This window comes from Eleginops maclovinus, chromosome 21 (genome assembly GCF_036324505.1).
Source record: "Eleginops maclovinus isolate JMC-PN-2008 ecotype Puerto Natales chromosome 21, JC_Emac_rtc_rv5, whole genome shotgun sequence".
Classification (NCBI taxonomy): domain Eukaryota; kingdom Metazoa; phylum Chordata; class Actinopteri; order Perciformes; family Eleginopidae; genus Eleginops; species Eleginops maclovinus.
Window position 1 is genome coordinate 8,132,095 of NC_086369.1, and position 26,197 is coordinate 8,158,291.

Below are 26,197 nucleotides of genomic sequence, written 5' to 3' on the forward strand. Positions count from 1 at the left end.
TTTATGACAAAATGTCCCAGAGTTTTGTCTTTTTTTTTTATCAAACCATTTGTGGCAGGAAATCCAGGAAAAGGAGTATATTGTGTAGTCAGCATTTGAAATGATAAAGGGAAACCTGATGAACAATGGCCTAATTTGTAAGTGCTGCGTATGCTCAAAAGACGATTTACTGTAGGCCACCACACGCATTTTGGCGTCCACTTTTATGTCTGACCACTTCTTTGTTATTTGGGTGATGGTCGACCTTCGGAGGAAGCAGCATTCACGTCTGCCAGATACCTTCACTCTTTGTAAAGTCAACACATTTTGAAGTGAATCCTAAGCACAGTTTAGTAATTGAGGCCCCTGGTCTTTAAAAGTGTTTGAACGGCTCAAGCTGCAATAAAAAAACAAGGACATTTATTGGTCCTTAGGCTCACAACAATATCATGTGTTGCTTTTGCAGTGTTATTCTGCCGAGACTTAATTATGCCAACTTCTCTCTCTTCCTTCTCTGGTTCCAGTAAGAGCCCATCGGACATCAGGAAGTGTTGTCTGTGTTTCAGAAAGGGACTGGAGGAGCTGAACTTGGAATTGTACAAAGAGATGAACCACCATGCCCAGCAGGTGTGTGTGTGTGTGTGTGTGTGTGTGTGTGTGTGTGTGTGTGTGTGTGTGTGTGTGTGTGTGTGTGTGTGTGTGTGTGTGTGTCAGAAGAACAGATTTATTTTTAACTCATTTATGCAACTCTCTTTAGGTTCAGTTTTTGTTGAAACCCCACCCACTGCTTTATTTTGTATCTCCTCAGGCCACTAAGTGCATTGTGGAAAATGTATTTGATGAGCGTATATCTGATCATGGGCCTAAACTGGGTCCAGTCACAAGGAAGTACCCTCTCTGTTCCAGGTAGGCCACCAACCTTCTTACCTTTTTCAGTCCCCATGTGAAACATTTAAGGACATTTTATAGAAATATCATAAATATAATAGAGTCCCTGTTAATTTTAAATCAATTCTAAGAGATTCAAATACATGTATTGTTATTTAGTTTTTATGAAACCTGTTTGTATACTTTATTTTGTTCAACATCTTAAAGCTCTTAACTGTGCCTCCTCCAGGTATTTCATTTTCCCATTTAAAGAATTAACTTTTGATGAGGAAATGCAGCTGTTGGAGCAGAGAGAGAAGGCGTGTCACTTTCTGGCCCATGATGGCTTTGTGAAAGAAAACGACCTGCTTAGGAACTCTGCAGAACCAGGTAAGCACACGTCAGAGGCAGCAGTCGAGCTGGCAATATGGAGAAAATCAAATAGGCCAATATTTTTGACCAAATACCTCAAGATTGATATTGCAACAATATTGTATGATTGACTTTGTGGTTTCACAAAAACATTTAGCACAATAACATCAGAATAATTAGCCTGAGCAATGTGAATATAATGATGGTAGGTAGTTAGATTACATTTTAGACATGTCATCTATAACTTCACTTTGTTGAAGCATTTTTTTTTTTTTTCATTTAAGCACATTTTGTCATCAGAATGTGTTTAATTATAGATCAACCATCAGGTCATGATGCTGTGGAGAATGGCAATCTGACATAAGTCTTTCACCCTCTTGGATTATTTACCTAACATTACAGATAAAAAAAGAAGAGAAAAATATATGCTTACGGGAGAAATACATCAGGGGACGGTACTGGTTTGAAGGTTTGACAGCCTCCACTCTAAGAACCTTTAAAGTTAGGGAATGGTAGCTGGAGCCAATAAAGATCTGGTTTTTCGCGCTTCAAGCGCCGAAAAACCTGATCTTTCTGGCCCCACTCGGCTGCCCAGCAAGATCCAAGATGCAATACGAACCAATACGTCACGCTTACTTCAGAGGAGGTTCGAGATTAACCTGAACAATAACAATTCATGGCGAGTACAAGTTGTAACAAGCAATAGCACTGAGCAAAGTGACTAAACGCAACCACACACTTATAAAACAAACACTTTATAAAGTCATGCAACACTGAACAGGTTTAGTTTGATGCTGTTTATTTTTTACCTTACTTTAATCACCATCCGTTCAGTGTTATTGATCATTGTGAAGAGCAGGCAGACGTTTTCCTGTTGGTTTGTATTATTGCAGAGTATCAGATGGAATCAATAAATGGGCTACATAGGTTGCCATCAGAAGTAAAATTATAACGAAAACTACGCCAGTAAAATATGCCTGTAGAAAACGGCTTATGCCATAATAGGGTAGTAGAGTAGTCAAGATAGTCAGAGTAGTTTCGCTTGCTATGCTAACATCACCTGTCTAATGCCAGAGACACTTTCATAGCGTTGTGATGCCAAACATCAATTCAGACTGAAAGTCATTCAGTTATGGGCAGGGATGTCGGTAACGCGTTGCTTATTAACGATTAGACCAACGCGTTACTTAGTATACTTTTTTCAGTAACGAGTAATCTAACGCGTTACTATTTGCAAACCAGTAATCACATTTAAGTTACTTATCCAAGTCACTGTACGTTACTATTTTTGTCATTTTCCTTAGTAAAAAGATGTATTTTTGCTTTCCTTTTGCGTCGCGGGGAGTGACGTCTAATGCGACCATTAAGTCACGTTTTCAGCACGAGGACAACTCACGTGTAATACCACGCAGCGAAACAAACGTAAACAACAATGGAGGGAGGAGAGAGATGTGCTTTTTCTAGCTGGAAAAAAAGTCACTATTTTGAGTTTGTGTCAGCTAAAGATGACAATATTAAGGTTTGTTGTACACTCTGTGCTGGAGACAAAGTACTATCTAGCTTCAAAAACACTACGTCAAACTTGAAGAAACATTTGGAGTCGCAGCAAGGCACAGTCAAATTGACAGAGGAAGTCCCACCAGGTGGTGTGAAGCAGAGAGCTGCAACTAAAGCAGGAGGTCGCACCACCCAAACACAAGAGCTGGACTTCGGTGAAAAACCAGTAAGTTGGGGAGAGTTGGAGAAGTTGGTCGGGCAGTATGTTGGACTCATTTTTATGTTGAAGCGGCAGGGTGTTGTAGCTGCTGAAAGTAACTAATAAAGTAACTTGTAATCTTTAAAGAAAAAAGTTACTTTTAAAATCAAGTAATCAGATTACTTTTTTAAGGTAACTGTGGCAACACTGGTTATGGGGAGAGTGGGTGTGTGACAGACAGTCAGTGAATACTTTTCAGCGAACACCACCGTGAGTTAACCGGAGACTAAACGCTCGCAAACGATGACGCAGCTCCACTTGAGCTTCACTCTACCTCTGAGCGGTGGAAACACAAGGGGTGCTACAGGCTAGAACTAGAAAAACGCGAGAAAAGCAAAAGATCGGATCTTGAACCGGATCCGGTTTGCCGGAAAAGGGGCATAAGTGTCAATGAAACTCAAATGGCAATAGTGAAATACCATTAAATAATACTTTTAACCTACCTGATATAAATTATTTAATTTACCATAAATACACTGAATTAGGTTTTCGGCATACATTGTTTTGAACACCAGCATGTGTAGCTCAAATTGCTTTGAGAAGATAATAATTATTAACAAATATTAATTTATTCAATTTGGTAGAATGGTAGCAATCTACTTTGGTTATTGAGACTTAACGTCAAAGAAAATACTTTAATATGATGGTAAACAATTATGTGGCAGTACTCAAAATGTGAATAAACTTGTTGGCTAAATGATTTAATACACTCATACCATAAGGTTTTTATAAATAATAAATGTATTCAGTCCGAGCTTGAAGAACACAGGGATAGAACAGTGGAGTTAGAGTAAGTCTTTTGCAAGATATTAACTAATTGAGTACTAGAGGTCAGAGGATCCAATTGCGCTCCAGGCATGCTGACTGGAGGGCTTAAAAGGAAGTAATCTCAAAAAGAATGGGTGAAAAATCCAGAAAAGGTCAAGGGATATTTCTGATTCATAAAAAACCTGTCTTTGGTGCTCCTTAAAGCACTCACAGATTACAGAGTTATCTTCTCTGTGGGATACTGAGAGTGCGGGTGGATACATAAAAACCTCTACTTCCCCACATGCACTGTAGAGTTGAATTGATATAACATGGTAATTCAAATGGGGGCCAACCATAAAACTGTTAGGTAAAGTCCACAGGATGTCTTTAATGTGACCAAATTTGCACAGGTAGACTTTCAAGTCAAATACATCATATAGAGATATTGACACTCCAAAGGTTCTTCAAAAAATATGTGTTACTATCATTATGTCTGCAGGCTCACAGGTCTACTTGCGAGAGAACTGTTCTGTCAGGGTGACACTATCAAGCTTCGTTATGGAGAGAAACCAGAGGACAGTCCTTACCTGTGGGCCCATATGAAGACATACACAGAGATTACAGCCAGAGTCTTCTCGGGTCTACGCCTGGTCAACTGTCTGTCGACCCCTCTGCACGTTTCTGAGGTACTCTCTAACTTTTCTTTGTATTTCTGTGCCAGCAGAGTTGGTTTATCATGGTATTCCTGAGCATTTACTCTTGTTTTGTTAAAAGCAATCATTATTTACATGTTCTGGCTTTGCCAATTATTTAGTGCTTTTATAGTGTCTCCTTCTGGTTGCTTCCAGTATTGCAGGAAGCCGTTTTTTCGTTGTTCCCATGTGACAGGAAGTTAACCTGAGAGACTCAAAAATACCATGTGTGCTCCAGTGAAGGAGATATCTGTCAATCCTGTGCCATCCAGTGTACATAGCCCTTGAGAAGGCATTATCTTTTCACTATACTGGCCACGGCAAAATCCCCTTCTCGGTTACCCTGCAAGATAAACACTCGCACATTAAAGCTCATAAGCATCACCTCGTGGTCCTGAGTTTCTATGTGAGTGTGTTTATCTTGCTGGGTAACCGAGAAGGGGATTTCGGCGAGGCCAGTATATTAGAGCTTTCATCTCTGAGTCCAGTATCATTGCTACTTCTTCTTCCTTCCCCTTCTGGATTAAGAGAGTATCCAGCTCTTGGTTCTGAATTACCTGGCTTTAATATTAAGTTAATTTAAAGTGAAACTCTACCAATTTCCACGCATCTGTGTGCCAAACCCTTTATGCTGCCAGAGCTCGAACTCCTCGCTCATCCATCAGCAAAAGGAGCAAGGAGCGTCCACGAAGGGGCACTGATCATCTTCATGTCCTTCCCGAGCTGGAGGTTTCCAGAGCTGGCCAAAAATAAGCGAAGCCTCACCCCAAGCTGTCCCCCCAAATATACAGAAGAATTGTAAAAGTAGATAGTAATTTACCAAAGAAATTAAGAAAAACAACCTTTAGTTCTCAATTTGACCAATACAAATGATTTCCACTGGATAGATAGAATCAGAGGATGAAACCCTCTTTATTTGTCACATACATGCACATAGCAGAGCACACACAGTGAAATTTGACCTCTGCATTTAACCCATCCTAGTACTAGGAGCAGTGGGCAGCTATTGTGCAGCGCCCGGGGAGCAATGGGGAGGGCGGATTGGAGGTGTCCGGTGCCTTGCTCAAGGGCACCACAGCAGGGCCTAGGAGGTGAACTGGGACCTCTCCAAGTAGCAGTCCACTTTCCATATTTCAAATTTGTTCGGGGACTTGAACCGGCAACCCTACGATGCCCAGTCGAAGCGCCTACTGACTGAGCCACTGTTGGACGAATGGAGATATTATGAGTGGTTTGTACACGTTTTGGTCGATATGCTGCAGATTAATTGCTATGTACTTTATGTGTTGGTCCCTTTAGGCAATGCTTTCAGCAGCCAGATCCATCAAGCCTAACCTATATGTGATAGCTGATATCTCTACCAGCAGTCAGCATATTGACAATGTCTATGTAAACCGCTTGGGAATCACGAGTTTGATGCGAGGTACTGACATTCTTTGCATCTTCATTCATTCTCTTCCTTGTGTTCTCACACCTCTTTGTTTTTTTCTACCAAACTGATTTGTTTCTTTCTGATTTAAACTCCATGCCCACCTTTGCATGGTGTGGGGCTACCTTTTACTTTTGTTTTGGTTATATAGTAATAGCCTGATCATGCTTGGTCTCCGAGAAATCCTTGCAAACAGATTAATAAAATGTATGCAAATGTGTATTTAAATTAAAGGCCAACCTTCATATCTTTTTTAGTAGGGATGTACCAAATAGTTTGTAGCCAAATACATTTCTATTAAAGGTGGACTTAGTCTCCATAACATTACCCATTAGTTTTGTGGTCCATGGTTTTATAGTGGAGTTAGAGCTGTTTTTTCACTTAGCGACATCTAGGTTTTCAGCCAGTGCCATCAATGTGAGTGTATTGTTTTTTGAGCATCCAGAAGCAACACAAGTGTTCAAGTGAAGTTGCCTACAAACAAATGCTTTATATGGCATTTTCAAATTTTAAAATGAATCCTTATTTAAATTTCACAACAGATTATTACCTAACGAAATATCCAGATTTATCGCTGATTAAAGACTTTGTAAGTCAGCTGACTTACTTGGAAAACTACAACTTACTGACATGTTGTCCAAGTTACAGCTTGCAACTGTCACGTCACTGCTGTTTGCATAAATCACACAGCAGTTTGGTAGGATGAGATTATCGAAGCCTTCAGGGACACAATTTTTCCGATTAGTGGCCGTAGTCAGATCATAAGGTTATGAGACCACTTGTGCCTCGGAAAGCTATCATCTAAAAAAAGTTGAAAAAAGAGATTCCTTACTGTACTGCACATTCATAAAATATTTATATTTGAAAAATATGACATATAACATGAACCATTGTTTTAGACATTTAATGCCTCTAATCAACTTCATTAATTAGCCAGTAACCATACCAATACTGGAATTTAATTGCTTTAAACAGCATTTTATTCTGTTGGCATGTTGAGTACTACTTAGTGATTGCATGCTTTCCTACATAGTAAGTGTTTGAATCATTACTCTCCATGCTGATGTGATATAAAGTAGCTTCTCTTCCCTTTGTTAGATGCTGTGGGTGCCTCAGAGAGGCAGGAGGATTGGGGTTATCAGTCCTGGTTTGGCAAGGAGCCAGTAGGTGCCTTCTCCCAGCCCAGCAATCGGCCTCTGATCCCAGCTGTTACTCATACAATGTTCATGGACAGAAGCTCCAACCATCACAGCCCCATCCAGGTCTGCTCCTTTCAAATATAAACAATTATTCCAAATGTTATGCTCCTGCTAACTGACATTTTTGCTACTGCCACTGCTTAATCCACTGCTTTGGAGACAGCTACAGCAATAATCATGAAAAATCTGCTACCACTGGAACTAATATTACCTTATACAAGGAAAAATAAGTAAACCCTTTGCAATAACCTGCATTTATTTGTACATTTTTACTTAAATATGGTCTGATGTTCATCTGAGTTACAATAATCCACAAACACAATTAGTATTTAATAATGGCACACACATTTTTATTTTGTTCTTGTCCATATTGAACATGGGTATACAGTGTAAGTTGGAAAAGGTATGTAAACCTCCTACACTTCAACAAAAGCTGATAAAGTGAGGAGTTCTGGTAATTCTGAACTTAAAATTATCACTAAAACATTTTGAGTTTGCTATACACAAGCAGAAATATGCTGATGAGACTCATGCCTCACAGACACAAATCTCAGAATAGCTATGATCAAGAATTGCTGACTTGCATGAAGCTGAAGAGGGTTACAGAGTAATCTTTAAGACTTAAGTTATATGTCAGTCCATATTGATTTTCTATTGAAGGAGCCAATGTAATACTGTGTCTACTCCGCCTAAGAGTGATTGCCCAGCAACAATTACTCCAATTAATCAATGAAGTCAATAATACCCTTAGAGTACCACTTGAACAGCCATGGGGTCCATGACAGGACACCACGGAGGGAACCACTGCTCTCGAAATAATGCCACTGCACACTGTTTGCCAAAGAGCACTTGAAACATTGGGAGGAACATGCATCACTACGTATGGCATTAAAAAGGGACTGCACACAAACATGAAAACATCATCCCATTGGCGATGTTCAGTGGAGGGAGCATCATGATTTGGGATTGCTTTGCTGACTCGGGGCATGGACAGCGAGCCATCATCAAAAGATGAAAATAATTCCCAGGTTTATTAAGAAATTCTACAGGATAATGTCAGAGTTGCTGCTGCCAGCTGAAGCTCTGTTTAAGTTGGGTGGTGCAGCAGGACAATGACCCTAAACATGGAAGTAAAACAGAATGGCTTAGCACAAACAAAAAGATCTGCCTTTAAGGGTGGCCGAGTCAAGCCCAGCACTTATCCCGATAGAAATGCTGTGGAATGACCTCAAGAGAGCAGTTCACACCAGATATCTTCAGAATATGGCTGAGTTGAAGCAGGTGTTATCCTAGCTACCGAAAGAGGTTGTTAGAGACTATTGCTGGAAAAGCAGTCTTGACCGGTTATTAAATCTAGGGATTCTCTTACTTTTTCCACCAGCAATGAGAATGTTTATTGAGTATGTTAAATGAATGGTATGTGAAATATCATAGATTTTGTTTGTTTTTAGATTAAGGTCATTGTGTCTTGAATTGTGGCTTAGCTGAAGATCAGATCACATTTTATGAGCAATTCATACATTAAACAGGACATATTTGAAGGGTTGTCGTAGTTTTTCTTGCCAGTGTATAAACACATTCCATAGTCTGATAGGATGGTTTATATTTAACAAAGCATGAACATAACATATAGATCAATTTTGAAGTATTTTCTTGCTGCTATGTGACTTTTTGTGCACATAGCTGAATGCATTTGAATGTACAGTGTATGCATTTATTTTCCAGGATTTCCTAAAATAATATCAAAAAGTGGGTTATTGAATTGTTCATTTTAACCATATCAGGCACTATTAACCTGTTGTGTTCTTTCAGAAGAGTTCAGTTTACGACTTCTTGCCCAGATCAACCCTGGTTTCTATGGCCTGCTGTGCAACAGGGAGCACCAGAGAATATGATCAGCTGATTCCTCAACAGGTAAGATGTGAAGTACCAGAAACTGTGTATGGTATGTAAGGGCGGTGGTGGCGAAGTCCATAGGGGGCTTGGCCTGGGAACTGGAAGGTCACCAGTTCAAGTCCCCGAAAGACTAAGTGCCACCGTGGTGTCCCTGAGCAAGACACTGGTTACCTACACTGCTCCCCGGGCGCCGTACATAATGGCAGCCCACTGCTCCTAACACTAGGATGGGTCAAATGCAGAGACCACATTTCGTTGTCCTAGTACTTGTACTCTGTGCAATGACAATAAAGTTGAATCTTATCTTATCTTATCTTAAGTGACTTGAATAGTGTTGAACATTGACTGCATTTATATATCACTCTGCCAGTCTACCCAATGCTCAAAGAGCTTTACAACGCCAGCCAACATTCATCCATTCACACAGACGTGTGTACATTACTGGCAGATACCAACATTCTCATCAGGTATCATGAAGGGTCTAGAGCAGGGGTGTCAAACTCAATTTCATCGCGGGCCACATTAGCATTATGGTTGCACTCAAAGGGCCGGTTTTAACTTTAAGACAATATAAATGTATTATATAAATATATCAAATAATGATTGCCTCTGCATTGGATAATTATTGGTTTTGGTAATAACTACATCTGAAAGCTTTAGTCTAAGGCAAATAATCGCAAGGGAAAATACGCAACAATTACAACAAGTGTACAATTTAGTTAAAGAATGAGTTTGGTAGCATTAACACATAGTTGTGCGCTGACATATGGTGCACGAAGACACAGAAAATCTAAAAATTATGTTCGTTTTTGACACGCTTAAATAATATCCAAAACATACTCCGTAGTTTGTGGTTTAAATTGTATATTTTAAGAATGAAAATGAAAACACCCCCGCCTTGCAAATGGTATCATTCTCTTCTGATACTGCTCCTCTGTACCTGCACCGCTCCGCAGCAATACACACACAGTGAGAATACATTTAGTTGTGGTGTTGTGAATCAAGTAAGTTGCTCCAAAGCTGTGTGTCACACTTCTTTTCTTTTACCTTTTTTATATACAGTCTATCTATGCCTTTTACCTAGTGTTGTTCCGATTCCGATATCAAATCGGCGAGTACTGGAGTCCAGGCACCGTTTACCAGTTAGCTCCGTTAGCTGCGCTAGCTCCGTTAGCGCGGCTACAGTGGAACTGGAGCGGTCTGTTTATTAAACGAAAAGAGCAGCGCTACAAATAACCAGCGTACCTGTGTACTGCGTATGTGTGTCTTTGTTGTTAAAGTTTAGCATTACTTTCGAGACTCATTTTAACAATCGGGAGTCATGTAAACATGATGTCACGCGCGTCTTTTTCCGGTCAGTCGTCATGGAAACATGAAGCTCTCAGCTCTGTCAGTGTGCAGCGTTTGGACCAGAGTGAAAACAAACGTGTGTACACTAGGGATGTGCATTTCTGGCAAAAATACTATTCTATATTCGCTGACAAGTATTCGGATATTATTCGATAGTCGGTTCATTTTTTCCAGGTCAATCCCCCCCCCCAATGCACTCACGAACACATAAACCTCGCATACATGCACACACAATGACGCAGGAAGAGGCTTTTATCATTTGTATGAAATAAATCCGTTTAATTCATCAACTGTGCCGCAACATCAAATTATTAACTTGGGTTTAGGCTATACAATATGCCTACATGCGCCGAAAACAGATCGCCATTTATTTTTTTACTGAAGTAGCCTGCATGACGGGGAACTAGACACGTCTTTAGCATGCGAGTAGGCCTATCGGAAACTAATCATAACCTTTTCAGATCTTCAAATCTTGGACAAAACTGTTAATTCCATATAGTTGCCTCAAGGCTCCGTTAATGATTTTAGGCTACAGGCATGACGGTAGGCTTAATACAACATAAACTTGGCGTCCAATTCTTCTTCCAAAACAAATACTTTTTTGTCAAATACAGGGATTTCCACTTGTATATTTATTATTAAAAGAGAAAGGCCCATATTACCCCAAGTCTCACGGCAGATAGGCCTACTATAATAATCCCGGTCGATATGTGTGTGTGTGGCCTGCCAGTGAACAATGGATCTACGTCAGTTCTTCAAAAGAAAAAAGACAGATTCAGGGGAGAGATAGGGACAGTCCATAATGACCTCTGTCTTGTTTTTTTCTGAAAAGTGTTAAGCTGAAGTAACAAATAATATAAACCAGCTATCTGTATGTTGTATGAAATTAGTGCCAAGGGAAAGGGAGAAACATGGAGAAGGTGAAAGGGAAGCATGCAGGAAGAACCAGGTGAGAAAACAACAACAATAAATTGACATAAAGTGAATAGTGGCAAGCAAAACAGTAACCAGTCATACTCCTATACTAACGTATTGGCATTAAGTAGCCTATATTACGTTTACTTTTTGTAACACATTATTTTACACCACAGCTTTTCACAATAAAGGAGGAGGAGAAAAACAGGGAGAGTCCCAAGGGGATGAGAGGGAAAGAAATGAAGAGACAGAGCAACATACAGACCACCAAGCCAAAGCAGCAGGGACAGAAGAGATCTGTTCAGATTTAGGGGCCAAGGATACCGGTCCTAAACAGTTAAAGCTTTCTCAATACCCTCATACTTAGTTTGGCACACAAAAAAGAGCCTTTCAAGAACAGTGGTTCAAAAGTTTCAAATGGCTGGAATACTCAGCTAGACAAAATGCTGCTTTCTGCTTTCCTTGTAGGGTATTTGGCAAAAATGTCAGAAATGATGCACTAGTTAATAATGGAGTAAATAACTGGCAAAAGGCACTTGGCAAGTTTCAAAAACATGAAACAACACAATCACATAAGGATAGTGTGGTTTGTTGGAACAGCTACAAAGCAAGCCTGTCAAAAGGGAATGTTGTGGAGCAGATAGAGGCAGCGAGTGCCACTGAAATTAGTGAAAGAAGGGAGTACCTAGAGCGTATTGTGGCAGTAACCTGCTTCTTGGGGAAGCAAGGCATTGCATTTAGAGGTCATGATGAAACAGATGAGTCACAACAAAGGTAATTTCCTAGAATGCATGTCACTTTTGACAAAATTTCATCCCTTCTTGCAGATATACACAGCCCCTTCAAACATCACATACCTCTCATCTGATAGCCAAAATGAAAAGATAGAGTGCTGTTCGCAAGAACTAACAGAACATATCATCAGTGAGATAAAGGGATCAAAAATGTATGCCATTATGGCTGATGAGGCCAGGGATGGAAAGACAGAACAGTTGGCACTTTGTGTTAGGTACGTGTCTGTAGAGGATGCCGTCAAAGAAAGGCTTCTAGCCCTTACAGAGGTGTCAAAGTTTGACGCTATTTCGATAACAGCTGCAATTGAAAATCAGTTGGTAAAGAAGGGAATTGATCAGTTGAAATGTGTGGCACAGACCCACGATGGGGCAGCTGTCATGAGTGGGGATGTTGGGGGTGTACAAGCCCATTTAAAAAAAAAAGCACCCTGAGGCAATTTATGTGCACTGCTATGCACATGAGTCAAATCTTGTTTTATGCCACACATGCAAAACTGTCTCTGAAGCCACAGAGTTCTTCAACATGCTGGAAAGTCTTCATTCTTTCTTTAGTGTCTCCCTTGTAAACCACCATAAGTTAGTAGACACTCAAAAGAAGTTAGGGTTGCAGCCAAGAGAACTTGTGCAGTTGTCAACTACACGCTGGGCATGCCAGCCTCATTCAGTGACTGCAGTGATTGATAATTTCCCTGCTATCATTGAGTGCCTCGCCACAATCAAGACACCTACAGCAGTTGGATGGAGGTCAAAACTCAGTAAATTTTCCTCAGTGTATTTGCTTTTAGTTTTCCACACTCTCCCGTCTGTAACAGCAGGTTTACACAGATACCTACAGAAGGAGACCATTGACATTGCCCAAGCAGTGACATACAAAAATGCAGTGACTGACACCATGAAGCAAAAACGCAGTGATACCACCGCTGCAGATGTTTACTCCAGAACAAAAGGTATGTGTGAGGCAAACCAGATAGCAGTCTCAGAATCATCCTCAGGACACAGGCGGAAGACAAAGAGAATGGATGACTTTGTTGTTGAGTCAACTTGCGGGGCAGGCAGTGAAACCTGTGGCTCTTCAGAGTCTGAAGCTCTCGAGGAAACTTTTGTTCCCTTGTCTGGACAGAATGATCTGTGAACTTGAGAGGCGTGTTTCTGGTGTGAATGACGAGGTGCTCACTGGAATTCAGGCATGCAGTCCAACCTCAGGCCACTTCTTGTCTGAGCCTCATCTGACAGCACTGGCTCTGCATTACCATATTGAACTGCAGTCAGAGGAAGTGATAGTTGCAAAAGACTTTCTGAAGCGCAAGAGTGAGTCTGGTACAGTTCAGGACATGCTAATGTAGCCGGTCTGGGCCTACTTCTCAGCAGACCCTTGCTACGACTCTGCGTTGTGTTGTGCGTGTTTGATGGACAAGGAGATTCGGTTGTTGTCTTTAACCGAAACTGTGGCGTATTTATTCCTCTGCATCAAATAAACACAATAATGCAGCAGCATTAATACAGATGGACGTCTGCAACACACCAGTCTCAGTCTGCCATCAAACAACTGAGAGACTAGTACTTATAAAACAATAAAATAAACACATAGTACAAAACACAATAGACCAAAAACATGGGAGCAACAAACATACCTGCATCAAATAAACACAATAATGCAGCAGCATTAATCCAGATGGACGTCTGCAACACACCAGTCTGTGGTGGGGAAAAGACGCCATTAAACATGCTGCCGGTGCTGTGTGTGAGTCCTCACAAGTGCTGCTAAACAGTACACTTAACTAAAAGTTTGCTAAAACACTCAAACTTCTGCAAAACAACTACACAGCAACACATTAGCACCATGGAATGATATTATATAAACACTGTAAACATCATTTAGAACAGAGATCTACAAAGAGCACATGACAAACTCTCCTCACCTCAGTCTGCCATCAAACAACTGAGTGAGAGAGGGTGCAACGCAGGTAGATGACGTCACTGCCGAAAGTGAAGACTTCAAAATAAAAGCATTAGCTCCCAAAACGGTCTTTTGTAGTAAACATACCAAAATAAAAGTGACAATAAATAATATTGGAACAATAAAATAAAACGTGAGGGATTATTGGTGGAATGCATTCCTGTATATTTATATACCTGCTACACTAACAGTGTACAAACTTCTAGATTCTGAAATGTTCGCTTCACTGAAAGCTGTTATTCAGGTTGCCTTGACAATACCAGTTAGCAGCTGTACATGTGAGCGGTCTTTTAGTGTCTTGCGTCGGCTCCATACATGGCTCAGGAAGACCACAGGCCAAAGCAGACTCCAGCACCTAGCTGTTGTGTCTATTGAGAAGGAGTTGCTTGAAAGTATTGAACACCAAAGGGTCATTGACAGGTTTGCCACCCTCAAAGTGCGGCGACATAGATTAACTCTCCCAAAGTAGGGTGTATTACCTGAGTAAATGAAGATTCAAGGGAAGTACTTTTTATTTTTCAATAGACATATTTTTTGTTTTTGTGTGAAAAAAGGGTGGGTGGTGGTGGTGGGGCTCATTTGGTGCTCAGCACCCCTAAAGCTCTGACCCTAGAATCGCCCCTGCCTGCCACTCATTGTTGTCAGGGATGAGGAGGGGCGGTGAGGAGGAACAGAGAGGAGACGGTGATCGGGGGAGTTTTTCTCCTGCCTTCAGAAACTTTACACACGTATTTACAAGTATTCATCCTCTGAATATAGAGAAAAACTAATTCATAAACTGCAACTGAAGACCTCATATCACAAAAGTGGAAATAACCGTAATGCAAGTTTTTTAAATGTGTGTCTCTGAATGAGCCGTAGCGACAGCGGACTGACAGAGCGGCACATTCTGTGCAACCGACTGTTGGTTCTGGTTCCTTTGTTTCTTGTCTCGGTTGCTGAAGCAGACTTTGCTCCCTGTTTGGTTTTTGCTGTTACTAAGCTCTGTCACTTACTGCCTCACTCGACACTGACTGAAGTCGCTTCAGTGCGCATGTCACAAAACGAGATGAATTTTTGTAGTTTATGGGCAACGAGCTTCTGTAAAGCGCCGTGTAGCCGTATAATAAACGTATTATATTCTTTGAAAACTCTCGCGGGCCACATACAATTAGTTTGCGGGCTGGATTTGGGAGTTTGACACCTATGGTCTACAGTCTTGTTCAATGACACTTGGACATTCTATCTAGACGATGCAACAAATTAAGCAGGGGATTAGGGGGTTACCACCAGGGGCGTTGCTTGGATCTAGTAACATCGGGGCCTTAGCCCAGCCCGATTGTTCATTCCAATATATACAGACGTTGACAAAATTGTTGGTTACTGAAATAACTTGAAACTGACAAATGTAATAATAAATAAAAATGTATTGAAAAATAACAAATGAAAATCAGACATTGCTTTTGAATTGTGGTTCAACACAATCATTAAAAAAAACTAAATAATGAAACTGGCCTGGACAAAAATGATGTTATCCCTAGAAAAGACGGAAAATAATTTGACTACAGCGTCATGTTAAACTCAGGTTGTCTTGTAATTAGCATCACAGGTGTCTTCAGACTTGTAATCAGTCAGTCTGCCTATTTAAAGGGTGAAAAGTAGTCACTGACTGCTGTTTAGTATCAACAGAAACATTATGACACAGGCACACTATGGTTTATAAACAGTGTGCACATTTATTTAGGGTCCTAGCCATGTGAACCTCTTTTAATCTGGGGGAGGACCTCTCTTCCTCTAGGGGTGTCCGGGGGCATGGTCCCCCGGGAAGCTTTTGTTTTAATTTTGGAGTTAAAAGCTTCAATCTGGTGCACTTTGAGGGCAAATTAAGTGACTAAATCGATGGATACATGTCTATCCCCCATATGAAACTGAACTGTATACTTTTCAATAATCAAAAAATCACTAAAATATGATGACAAACAATAACAAATAATTCAAGCTTTTGGTCATTAACATTTGGGTTCCTGAATGTCAGCATCTCCTCTCTCCCTCCTTTCCCCCTCCTCTCTCCCCCTCCTATGTAGCAGCAGTAAACCACTTTTAAAGATTTTCTTATCTTAAATAACCTAGTTAGTATTTGTTAACTGTATCTTACTAACCACTCCCCTTCTAAACTGTAATTTTGTTTCACTGTCCTAAAGTATACTTTGGGATGATTTTATAACTGTTTTTATCTACTCTGTTCTTTTTTTACAACTAAAATAATATTATAAAGGTATGCCTTGTAAATATTTGTTTGCATAAATGGTGAACAAAGCATTTGAGACCCACTGAGATAACTGAGACTAACAGTAACTATCTAAAGTTTAAAACTAGTGTTTAGACTCTGAACACTCAGTGTCCTTTACCTCACCTGAGCTGTAGTTATCTGAGGAAGAGCTTCTCAGGAGAGGACTCTAACTCTACCTTGTTCTAGTAACAGCGTCCAATGCCCAATAGCGAAGACTAGCTAACCAGATGCTTGTTCGCTCCCACAAAATGTGCTCGTGCCAAAACCCAAACACACACACAGAGCCAGCTTGAATGACAGACCCCAAAATACTTGTACAACTATATCATTTTATTTTCGGTTGCAATATCATGATCAGAATATATTCTTTATGTTATGAGAAATGTGTCATATTGAAATCCGGGGCTATTTCTAAAATATCCGGGGCTAGAGCCCCAGACGCCCAGGCCAGACGACGCCAATGGTTACCATCATCAGTAGGTTGTATCATATGGACAGCATGTATAGCAACATAATATACAATACATCATTATTTCTTTTTGACAGATCTATCAGTTACGTTAAGATGTACCTTGGTCCTGCCTACAACTACCATTGACGAAAAGTAGCTTTCTGATCTGTTTTGATTGCTGTTCAGGGATTGACCCTCAGTGTGTTTTGCAGCTCTCCACAATGAAGGAAAATCAACAATACACATGCTGGAACTCTGAGGCCCATACGTCATCTAACCAAGTCAACCTGCAGACTGGGATCCTTGCTGTAAAGCTGGCACTGAACAGGCTTCACTACAGGCTGGCTGCTGAGGGCTTTTCTCAGGTCTGTTCTCGCCCTGATATAATTCATTTGTCTAAGTGGTTGTCCTGGTGAATTGTCAAAGAAAATAACGATGGATTTGTTGGTGGTGGGTTTGACAGAAGGTTTAAAAGACTTGACAATCTACAAACTACGTTGGAAAACATAGCTATAGTGATAAGGAAATGTACACAATTGAACAAGAGGATATTCAATTCAGTTTAGCAGGATAAGGAAAGTCAGAGGGGATGATTCAGATAGGTGCAAAATAGCAAGAAAACAGAAAAGGAAAGAAAAATATAAAAAGGCCTTAAATGTAATAATGTTTGTAGAACCCCAGCATGGTAATGTAGAAGTGTTCTCAGGTACTGCTACAAGTATCCACTGGTTTGTTGTCATATTTCAAATCTGGTCTATCTTTGGTTATCTTCCTGGTTGTGCAGGTGAAAGTGGAGCAGCTGGGTGAGGGTGTGGTTGCAGTAACCAGACACTGTCCCACCAGCCATCAATCTGTGGTGGCTGTGCTGCGAAGGGCGATCAAGAATCCAGAGACACACCATTATTCAAATGATGTTCCACCCATGTTAATACCAGGTGAGCCCTTTGCCCCAGGGCCCTTGTGTGTTTAATCATATTATAGAAGGGATATTGAAAAATGATAATAATAACAACAACAATAATAATAATAAAAGTTAATAACGATTACAACAATGTGGTGGGTGAAGTTGTCTACCCCGTAAACTCTTTTCGTTATCTTATCCTATTCTTGAGATGGCAACTGTGTTCCCTTTCAGAGATTCCAGCTACTTTTTTTTCTGTCTCTTCCTTTCATAGGTTGGATTAAAGAGGTGGTTTTGGAGGCTAGGACCATTGTGGGGTGCACCAACTCCAACAAAAAAGATGACAACATGAATGTTCTGCCAAACTGCACTGTAGACATCAAAGAACACATCCAGGTATATATACGGTCTACACTATACTGTGTATATATATACAGTGGAGGAAATAAGAATTTGATCCCCTGACAATTTAGTTAGTTTAACCACTTACAAAGAAATGAACAGCCTTTCATTGTTATTCGTTATGGTAGGTTTATTTTCACAGTGAGAGACAGAATCTAAAAAAAAAATCCAGAAATGTAGATTAGAAAAAAGATATAAATTAATTTACATTTGATTGGGGGAAATAAGTATTTGATCCCCTTGAAAAACATGACTTAGTACTTGGTGGAAAAAGCCTTGTGCGACAGCACAGAGGTCAGATGCTTCTTGTAGTTGGTCACCAGGTTTGCTCACATCTCACGAGGGCTTTTGGTCCACTCCTCTCTGCAGATTCTCTCCAAATCCTTAAGGTTTGGAGGCTGATGCTTGGCCACTGGAAGCATCAGTTCCCTCTAAAGATTTTCTATGGGATGGAGGTCCGGAGACTGGCTAGGCCCCTACATCACCTTAATGGGCTTCTTCTTTAGCCACTCCTTAGTTGCCTTGGCCGTATGTTTTGGGTCATTGTTGTGCTGGAACACCTATCCATGTACCATTTTCTGTGTCCTGGCTGAGGGAAGGAGGTTATCAGCCTATATTTTAAGATACATGGGAGCCAGAAGTCTTGTTGGTTGCAAGGGGATCAAATACTTATTTCCCCTAATTAAATGCAAATCAATTTATATCTGTTTTTTAATGTACATTCCTGGATTTTCTTGTTATATTCTGTCTCTCACTGTTAAAATAAACTTACCATAAAAATGACAGACTGTTCATTTCTTTGTAATTGGGTAAACTAACTAAATTGGGTTAGGGTTAGGGTTAGGGTTAGGGTTAACTAAATAAATAGTTTGCCACATTCAAAATTGTCCCATGGTTCATAATCCATGCTTTACATTGTTTCAAAAATGTTTCCCAGCTGAATGACAGTAAGTTGTTGAAAAAGGCTGACATGGTCCCAAAACACAACGGTGTTCTTGAGGAGGTAGTATTTGAGAAGTTGACACCAGGCAGCATCATCATCTTCAGGTGTGTCAACATGTGGATGGAGTGAGAGAAAAGTCCTGTGCATACTTTTTCCAAATCATTGGCTTAGTATGTCTGGGTGGGTTTGGTACTACTTATGGTTTGTGTTCTTCTACAGGGTGACTCAGGAGCCTAGGTCCCACGAGAAGTTGGGGAACCTGAGAAGACAGCTGATCCAATTTAGTCCACAGTACCAGACTGGCTCTCTGGCTGAAAACAGTACACCATCTATTCTGACCAAGCCATTGATGAGGTTAGTATGCCTCAACACCTAAATTAACAACACAAATAAGTAGTCATAATCACAATTGTAAATATATTTGTATTGGTGCATGATTTATCAGCTCAAAAAACATAAAAGCATCATGATAGGAAAGCATGTTTTGGGATCCCTTTATGATAAAAGTTTTGTCCCAATCTGACGGTCTCAGCAGGCTGCATTTGTTGACTGATTTTGTCAAAAGGCTATCCCAATTGGAAGACTCCATGCAGACAAAGTCAGCCTACTTTTACTGGGGTTGTTAGGAAACAACTAATTGATACTTTATGGCCAAACAAATAGCAACCTTGCTTCTGCAACTTTGGAGTTAATCTAATAAATACCTCATGACATTATTGTGTAACCTCTTCACATTCATGCTGTTTATTGTCACAGCATGCTGTTCCTGCTGTGAGAAATTAACTGAACGGGTTACAGGCCGATAAAGTGGAGTATCAAAATAGTGTATCAAAAATATATATAATCTTAATTGTGATTGTTCATACTGCTGTAAAGGAATCGCTACATTTACAGCTGCAACCAAAATTATTCAACCCTCATTGCACATTAGGTTTAGTGGGGGATGTGGCGCAGTGGGGTAGTGCGCTGATCAGGGGATCACTGGTTCCATCCCCACTACAGTCAGCATGTCGTTGTGTCCCTAGGAAGACCCTTCACCCCAAATTGCTCCTGTGGGGATTGCCCACAGTATTGAATGTATGTAAGTCGCTCTGGATAAAAGCGTCTCACAAGTGACAGTAATGGTAATATGGTAATGTTTATTGGCAAAATATTCAATTTCTCAGCTGTTTGCAATAAACAAATTTACATTACCTGTTTAAGTAGTTTGATTAAACTAATATTACAAGGGTTTTTTATCCAAATTCAACACAAAATGCTACTTTTAATGACTAGTGCAGTCTTAAAATTCTTCAAGAACACCTGGTGCAACTTATCAAGGGCTTCATTAGTTCAGGTGTGCTGATGAGATAGAAGACATACAGACCTGGACTGGCTAGGGGTTTGTTGAGAGTGCCATTTTATTGCATGTTAGAAATATGGCAAGTCAAAAGAAGACTGAGAAGAGATGTGGGGAAGGAGGAAAAGAAAGAGAGTTGTATTTTCTGACACTTTATGAGTCTACAGACACACCGGGACACATATTTATGTATAAGAGACATTAAAAAGTGAATTTTGCATAATTGGGGACCTTAAAGATTATATTCTGCAGTATATGATACTTGCCTATGCCTATATCAATGCATAGTTCTATATGTTATACCCATGTTGTTCCGCTTACTCTCATCATCACTGTTGAAATGCTCTTCCTCCTTAGTATCATGTCCAAGCTGACCCTGGCTGACATGAATGTGCTTCTGTACCACTGTGATGCCGAGGAAAGAGAGGATGGGGGAGGATGCTACAACATACCTTCATGGCTACCTCTCCTCTACGGGGGCTTGCAAGGTACTTAAAGGTGCAATGTGTAATACCTGGACACCTGCTCCCAATAAAAAGTGGCCGGCATTTCACCTCTACAATACAATCTCTATTTCTGCCAACAGTTATTTAACATGACAACAGACAGCTTTTTTGCTTTGACTTAATCACTATGTAGTATACGTTTATTGCATGTCAGAGCTTTCTGGATGCCCTCTCCCTTTCACCAGTAAAGACAAATACACTGCATCACTGCCTTTGTGGCTAAAAGAAAACTATAATATAGCTTACAGTATGTATTCCCATTATTGTGGAACCACTGGAGTAATGTTAACTGTGGAAACGTTATCATGTATAAGAGCCCTTTACCTGAGGAGGCAAAGAAAACTTAGAGGGAGATCGATTTGGAGCTTTCCTTTCACTAAATTAGATTAGTAAATAACAAAAGCTGTATTTTTGATAGGTTTTTACTACAGGTGTTTTACTGCACCTTTAAGATAGAGATTGGGGTTTTTCTAGTTTATATTGAAGATTTTCAAAGTTGTTTCTTACCGAGGAGCGACTGTGTGTTTGATCCCAGCCCATACGGTCAACATGCCGATGTATCCTGAGGCAAGATACTTAACACTGATTTGCTTGTTTGTGAATGAATGTGTGTGAATGTTAGATTCCTAGAGCACGTGTTACTGCTCTGAGTGAATGAGATGTGAAAGGGAGAATGATCACATTTAGTTTGTAAAGCACTTTGACCGGTTCTGAAAACTGGATAAGTGCAGCCCATTTATCATTTACCAGAGGAGAGTAACATTCACTTTGTAACAAAAATAGAATGATTAGTGACAAGCCCTTGAGCCTGTTAAAGTCAGTTTATGGTATGTGCTATTATTAATACCATGAACATCATTCAAACCAGAATATATGCAAGACACATATTTATAAGATGTTTGTGATTTTTAGGGCTGATGTCAGTCTTGGCAGAGATTCGTCCCAAGAATGATCTTGGTCATCCGCTCTGTGATAACCTGAGGCAGGGAGACTGGATGATGGACTATGTCTCCAACAGACTTTTAGCAAAGGGGGGAGCTTTGGGAGAGGTGAGTTCACTGGCAGGCCGTGCATTTCACACCTAGGCCCTTAGTAGTTTCCTACCTCAGTATATCCACCTCTTAATACCATTATTATGATGTCACAGCAAAAGAAAACATTAATATTATACAGAAACGCAGTATAACACCAACTCCATCCTTCCTTCTTTCCTCAATAAGAGTTTGATTACTCTGTTGTACAGAGTAATCAGTACAGTACAGTACAGTTGTACTGTTTCAGTTCTAATAATAAATCCTGTTCTATCTATTTTCAGACACTTTTGAGTCTCCTTCCACATATTTATCTATAAAAGACATCAAAAAATGCATTTTGCAATAGAGGACCTTTAAGGTAATTTTGAAGGATTGCAAGATAGTAAAGACTTGCAATAATGAACCCATAAAGTGAAAAAATCATGGCCTATTGTATATATATGACATAGATCAGGGGTGCCCAACCAGTCGATCGTGGTCTACCAGTCGATCGCGGGCTGAGTTCCAGTCGATCGCGAGAAAATGTTGTGTGTAGGCTATCCTCCTACTGTTGTGTTAAATAGGCCTACATTAAAACTTCCAACTTAAAACATCTTAAATAGGCACAATGAACTGCTGATCGCGTGAAGCAGTGTGTAGATTTGTACAGCTGTATTAAGGTAGATCAGGCATAATCACAGACAAAATCTCACGTGCTTCTTTCTATCTGCGCGCGCATGGTATGGTTGCTAGGTTCTAACTAAGGACTCGGAAGGGGCGCGAGAAGCTTGACTAGAGCGAGTGGATACTATCATGGCGGCAGAAGCTAAAAAATCTAAAACTTATCATTTTCATTCAGAGTGGGAGGAGGATTATTTTTTCCTGTATTCGAATGCCAAGTCCATCTGTCTTATCTGCAATGCAAATGTGGATTTACCAAAGAAAGGGAATTTGGAGCGGCATTTCAGGACAGTCCACAAGAGCTACGATACAAACTTCCCAGCTAAATCACCACTGCGCGCCCGAAAAGTCAAGGAATTGAAAAGTCAGCTAGCAGCAGAATAGTCCATTTTTACCAGGCCCAATACCACGAGTAAGGCTGCAACCTTAGCTTCTTATCGTGTCTGTCGTGTTCTTGCAAAAGGAAAGAAATCTTTCAAGGATGGTGAGATTGTGAAAGAAGCGTTCATGGATGCGCTTTCTGCCGATTTAAAAAATCGAAAGGAAATTGTGTCTGCTATTCAGGATGTGCAGCTATCAAGAAATTCTGTTACACGGCGATGCGAGGGAATGGCGGAGGATGTTGAACAGCAATTGAGTAATGATATTGAAACATGTGAGTGTTTTTCTCTGCAATTCGATTAATCCACTGATGCTGTGGTTGTGGCTCAGCTATGTGTGTTCATTAGAATGGTTTTCGACAATATGAGTGTAAAAGAAGAGCTGCTGACCATTTTTCCTTTGAAAGGGCACACAAGAGGCACAGATATTTTTCAGGTTTTTATGGAATTTGTTAGTAAGAGCAAGTTGCCCCTCTTCAAACTCATCTCCATTACAACCGATGGGGCACCATTAATGATTGGACGTACTGCTGGGTTCATTGGATTGTGCAAACAGTCTGACTCTTTCCCAGATTTCCTGAATTACCATTGTATAATTCACCAGCAAGGGTTGTGCAGGAAGATTTTAAATATGAAAGACATGATGGATGTGGCTAACAAGATTGCCTGTTCTGTTCGGGCCAGGAGTCTGTAGAGGTGATTATTCCGTGCGCAACTGGAGGAGACCGGTGCAGAACACACAGATCTGCTGCTGCACACAGACGTAAGGTGGCTCAGCAGAGGTACATTTCTGGAACGGTCTTCTGAATTGTTGCCCGAAATTAAAGACTTTCTGAAACGTTCAAACCATGCTGAGTATGCACAGCTAGAAGACAGTCAGTGGCTCTTGGATTTAGCCTTTCTTACCGATCTGACTGACAAGCTCAATAACTTGAATCTAGAGCAGCAGGGTAAGAACAAACACATCATCAACATGATCAGCTCCGTGAACACCTTTAAAAGCAAGTTGCTGCTGCTATCAAGCAGGTTGCAACAGTGTGATCTGCGGAACTTTCCACACATGGACACAGAACTTAAGTGTCAGGGCAAAGACTGTGCGGAGCTTGAGAGTGCACGTTATGATGATCAAGTGCAAAGCATCTTGTCAGAATTTGACAGGCGCTTTACTGACTTTGCATCCATTGAGCCTGTTGTCAGTTTTCTCAGTTTTCCATTTGGGAGAATATAGATGTGGATTGTATAACGTCCAAAGTGGCATCACTCTTCAACCTGGATAGCGGTGCTATTGAGAATGAGATCCTCACACTAAATAATGACATTGAGCTCAAATCAAGAGCTACATCTGACACAAATGTCCAATTCTGGAATCTAATGCAGAAAGAGAAGTACCCCAACCTCAGACAAACTGCAAAGAATTTGACTGCACTTTTTGATCAACATATTTGTGTGAGTCTGCCTTTTCACATATGAAAATCATTAAGTCAAAATACAGATCCACCATGACTGATGACCACCTTGCGGCCTGCTTACGGCTGGCACTCAGCTCCTACTGTCGGACTATGAGAGACTAGCTTCCTCCTCTCAGTGCCAGAAGTCCCACTAAGGTAGAAAACGACTTTTCCAACTTAAATTAGGCATTGTATTAATTGGGTTGTATGTTGTTGGCCTTCTTGTGCTTATACTTTGCAGACGTACATTTACTTCAATAAATGTATTATTATTGTTAAAACTTGATCTTTGTGTCAGAACATTGTGTTATTATATAGGTGCACAATTAATTGTGGCTACGCTATGGCTTTCGATATGGCTTGGTAGATCTCGACACACTATCAACTTTAAAAGTAGATCTTGGTTCAAAAAAGGTTGGGCACCCCTGACGTACAGTAGATGAAAGAAGGTATTCCTTTAAATTGGTTTAATGTGTCTGTTAAAGGAAATATCCTGATTAAAGATAACAATAAAATGCCTTTTGTCGATACTGGAGGCCAAGTTAATGCAATCCAGACTAACCTTGAGTCACTCCATGACTTACTTTCGATTGCATGAAGTTCATGAAGTAGAAACCGAGATTGTTCAGATAAACAGGACTTAAACCAGCTTAGTGTGTAAGCTGTAATTCAATCAGAAGGTCATTTATCACTTTACCTGTGCTGTTTCTGTGATATGATGGATTTAAAAGTCAAATTGAAGATCCTGAAATAATTGTTTGTTACCTAGAATAAAAAAACAAACATCTCTGCATTAGTATGGGTGTGTCCTAAGAACTGCTGACATGTTGTTGCCCTTGACATGCAGGTGGGCCACTGGTTCCAGGCCATGTTTGGCTACTTGAAGCACATCCCCCGCTACCTTGTGCCTTGCTACTTCGACTCCATTATTCAGGGAGCCTACAACACTGCTTTAGAGGCTGTTTTCAAACGCATGTCAAGGTATTTGGTTCTCCTTTTTTTATACTGTTGGTTCTTTTGTCTTTTTAATAAAGGTTTATTAATATGGGTTAATTTGAAAAATATAGTATAATATACTCAACTTGTATATAGTACATAAACCTGAGCATGTAGGAGGAGGTAGTAGTATGCCTTAACACAATATTTGTGCATGCCTAGTAGTTGGATATTGTTAAACATTCATTCCCTGAGTAACTTAACATCCATTCATTAGTTTTACTTTAAATTATAAATAATGCCAAATGTCAAAAGTGTTCACTTGGTGACAAATGTCTTTCCATGTCTTGTGTGTTCCTCCAACTACATTAGCTTTGTGCAGAATGGATCAAGCCTGGTTAAACAACTGGCGCTGGGTTCGGTGCAGATGTGTGGTGTGGATCACAGTTGGGCACTGCCCATAATCTCTCCTCATCTTAAAGATGTCCAATGCTCGCTTCATGAAGTAACGGAGGAACAGCGCTTTGTGTCACTTGCAGCAGGTATGCACTTTCAATAGATAATGTGATGGAAACATCCGACGTTTTTTTTTGTTGTGAAGTTAACGGCTGGAGAATTGACAAGACATTTGCTGCAGCCACGAGTTGATACAGCGATTGCCCGACAAATTCTGAAAAACTCTTCTGCAGTCCGAGGTTTTAACTAGTTCAGAGAATAAACAAATAAGGACCCTGAATCTAACTAAACCTGTTGTCCATGGAAAATAATGTGCACCAGGGAACCATGCGTTTCAGATAAGAAGGGATTCTAGACGTCCCTGAAGAATAAACTATCTCATGGCAGCTTGTGCTCGGTAATAGACTCGCATTAACAAAGCGCCCAAGATACCTCTCCTTAAGGGAGATTACAGCAACCCCGAGGCCAAAGAGCTATGCCATGGGAACGCAGACAGAGGAAGGAGAAAATGATGGA

At 40.4% G+C, this 26,197-nt stretch overlaps 1 protein-coding gene across 1 annotated transcript in view; it reads left to right on the plus strand.

Moving 5' to 3' along the window:
- Positions 1–26,197, plus strand: part of LOC134858060 (glycogen debranching enzyme-like) — a 63,892-nt gene that overhangs the window by 12,628 nt on the left and 25,067 nt on the right. The window contains 17 exon segments of the mRNA XM_063873927.1: positions 504–606; positions 788–885; positions 1,097–1,236; positions 4,224–4,238; positions 4,241–4,410; positions 5,716–5,839; positions 6,944–7,107; positions 8,857–8,958; positions 16,889–17,041; positions 17,461–17,611; positions 17,852–17,973; positions 18,917–19,026; positions 19,142–19,276; positions 20,619–20,749; positions 21,680–21,816; positions 25,137–25,270; positions 25,598–25,767. Of these exon segments, the coding sequence (XP_063729997.1) occupies positions 504–606; positions 788–885; positions 1,097–1,236; positions 4,224–4,238; positions 4,241–4,410; positions 5,716–5,839; positions 6,944–7,107; positions 8,857–8,958; positions 16,889–17,041; positions 17,461–17,611; positions 17,852–17,973; positions 18,917–19,026; positions 19,142–19,276; positions 20,619–20,749; positions 21,680–21,816; positions 25,137–25,270; positions 25,598–25,767 (2,159 nt within the window).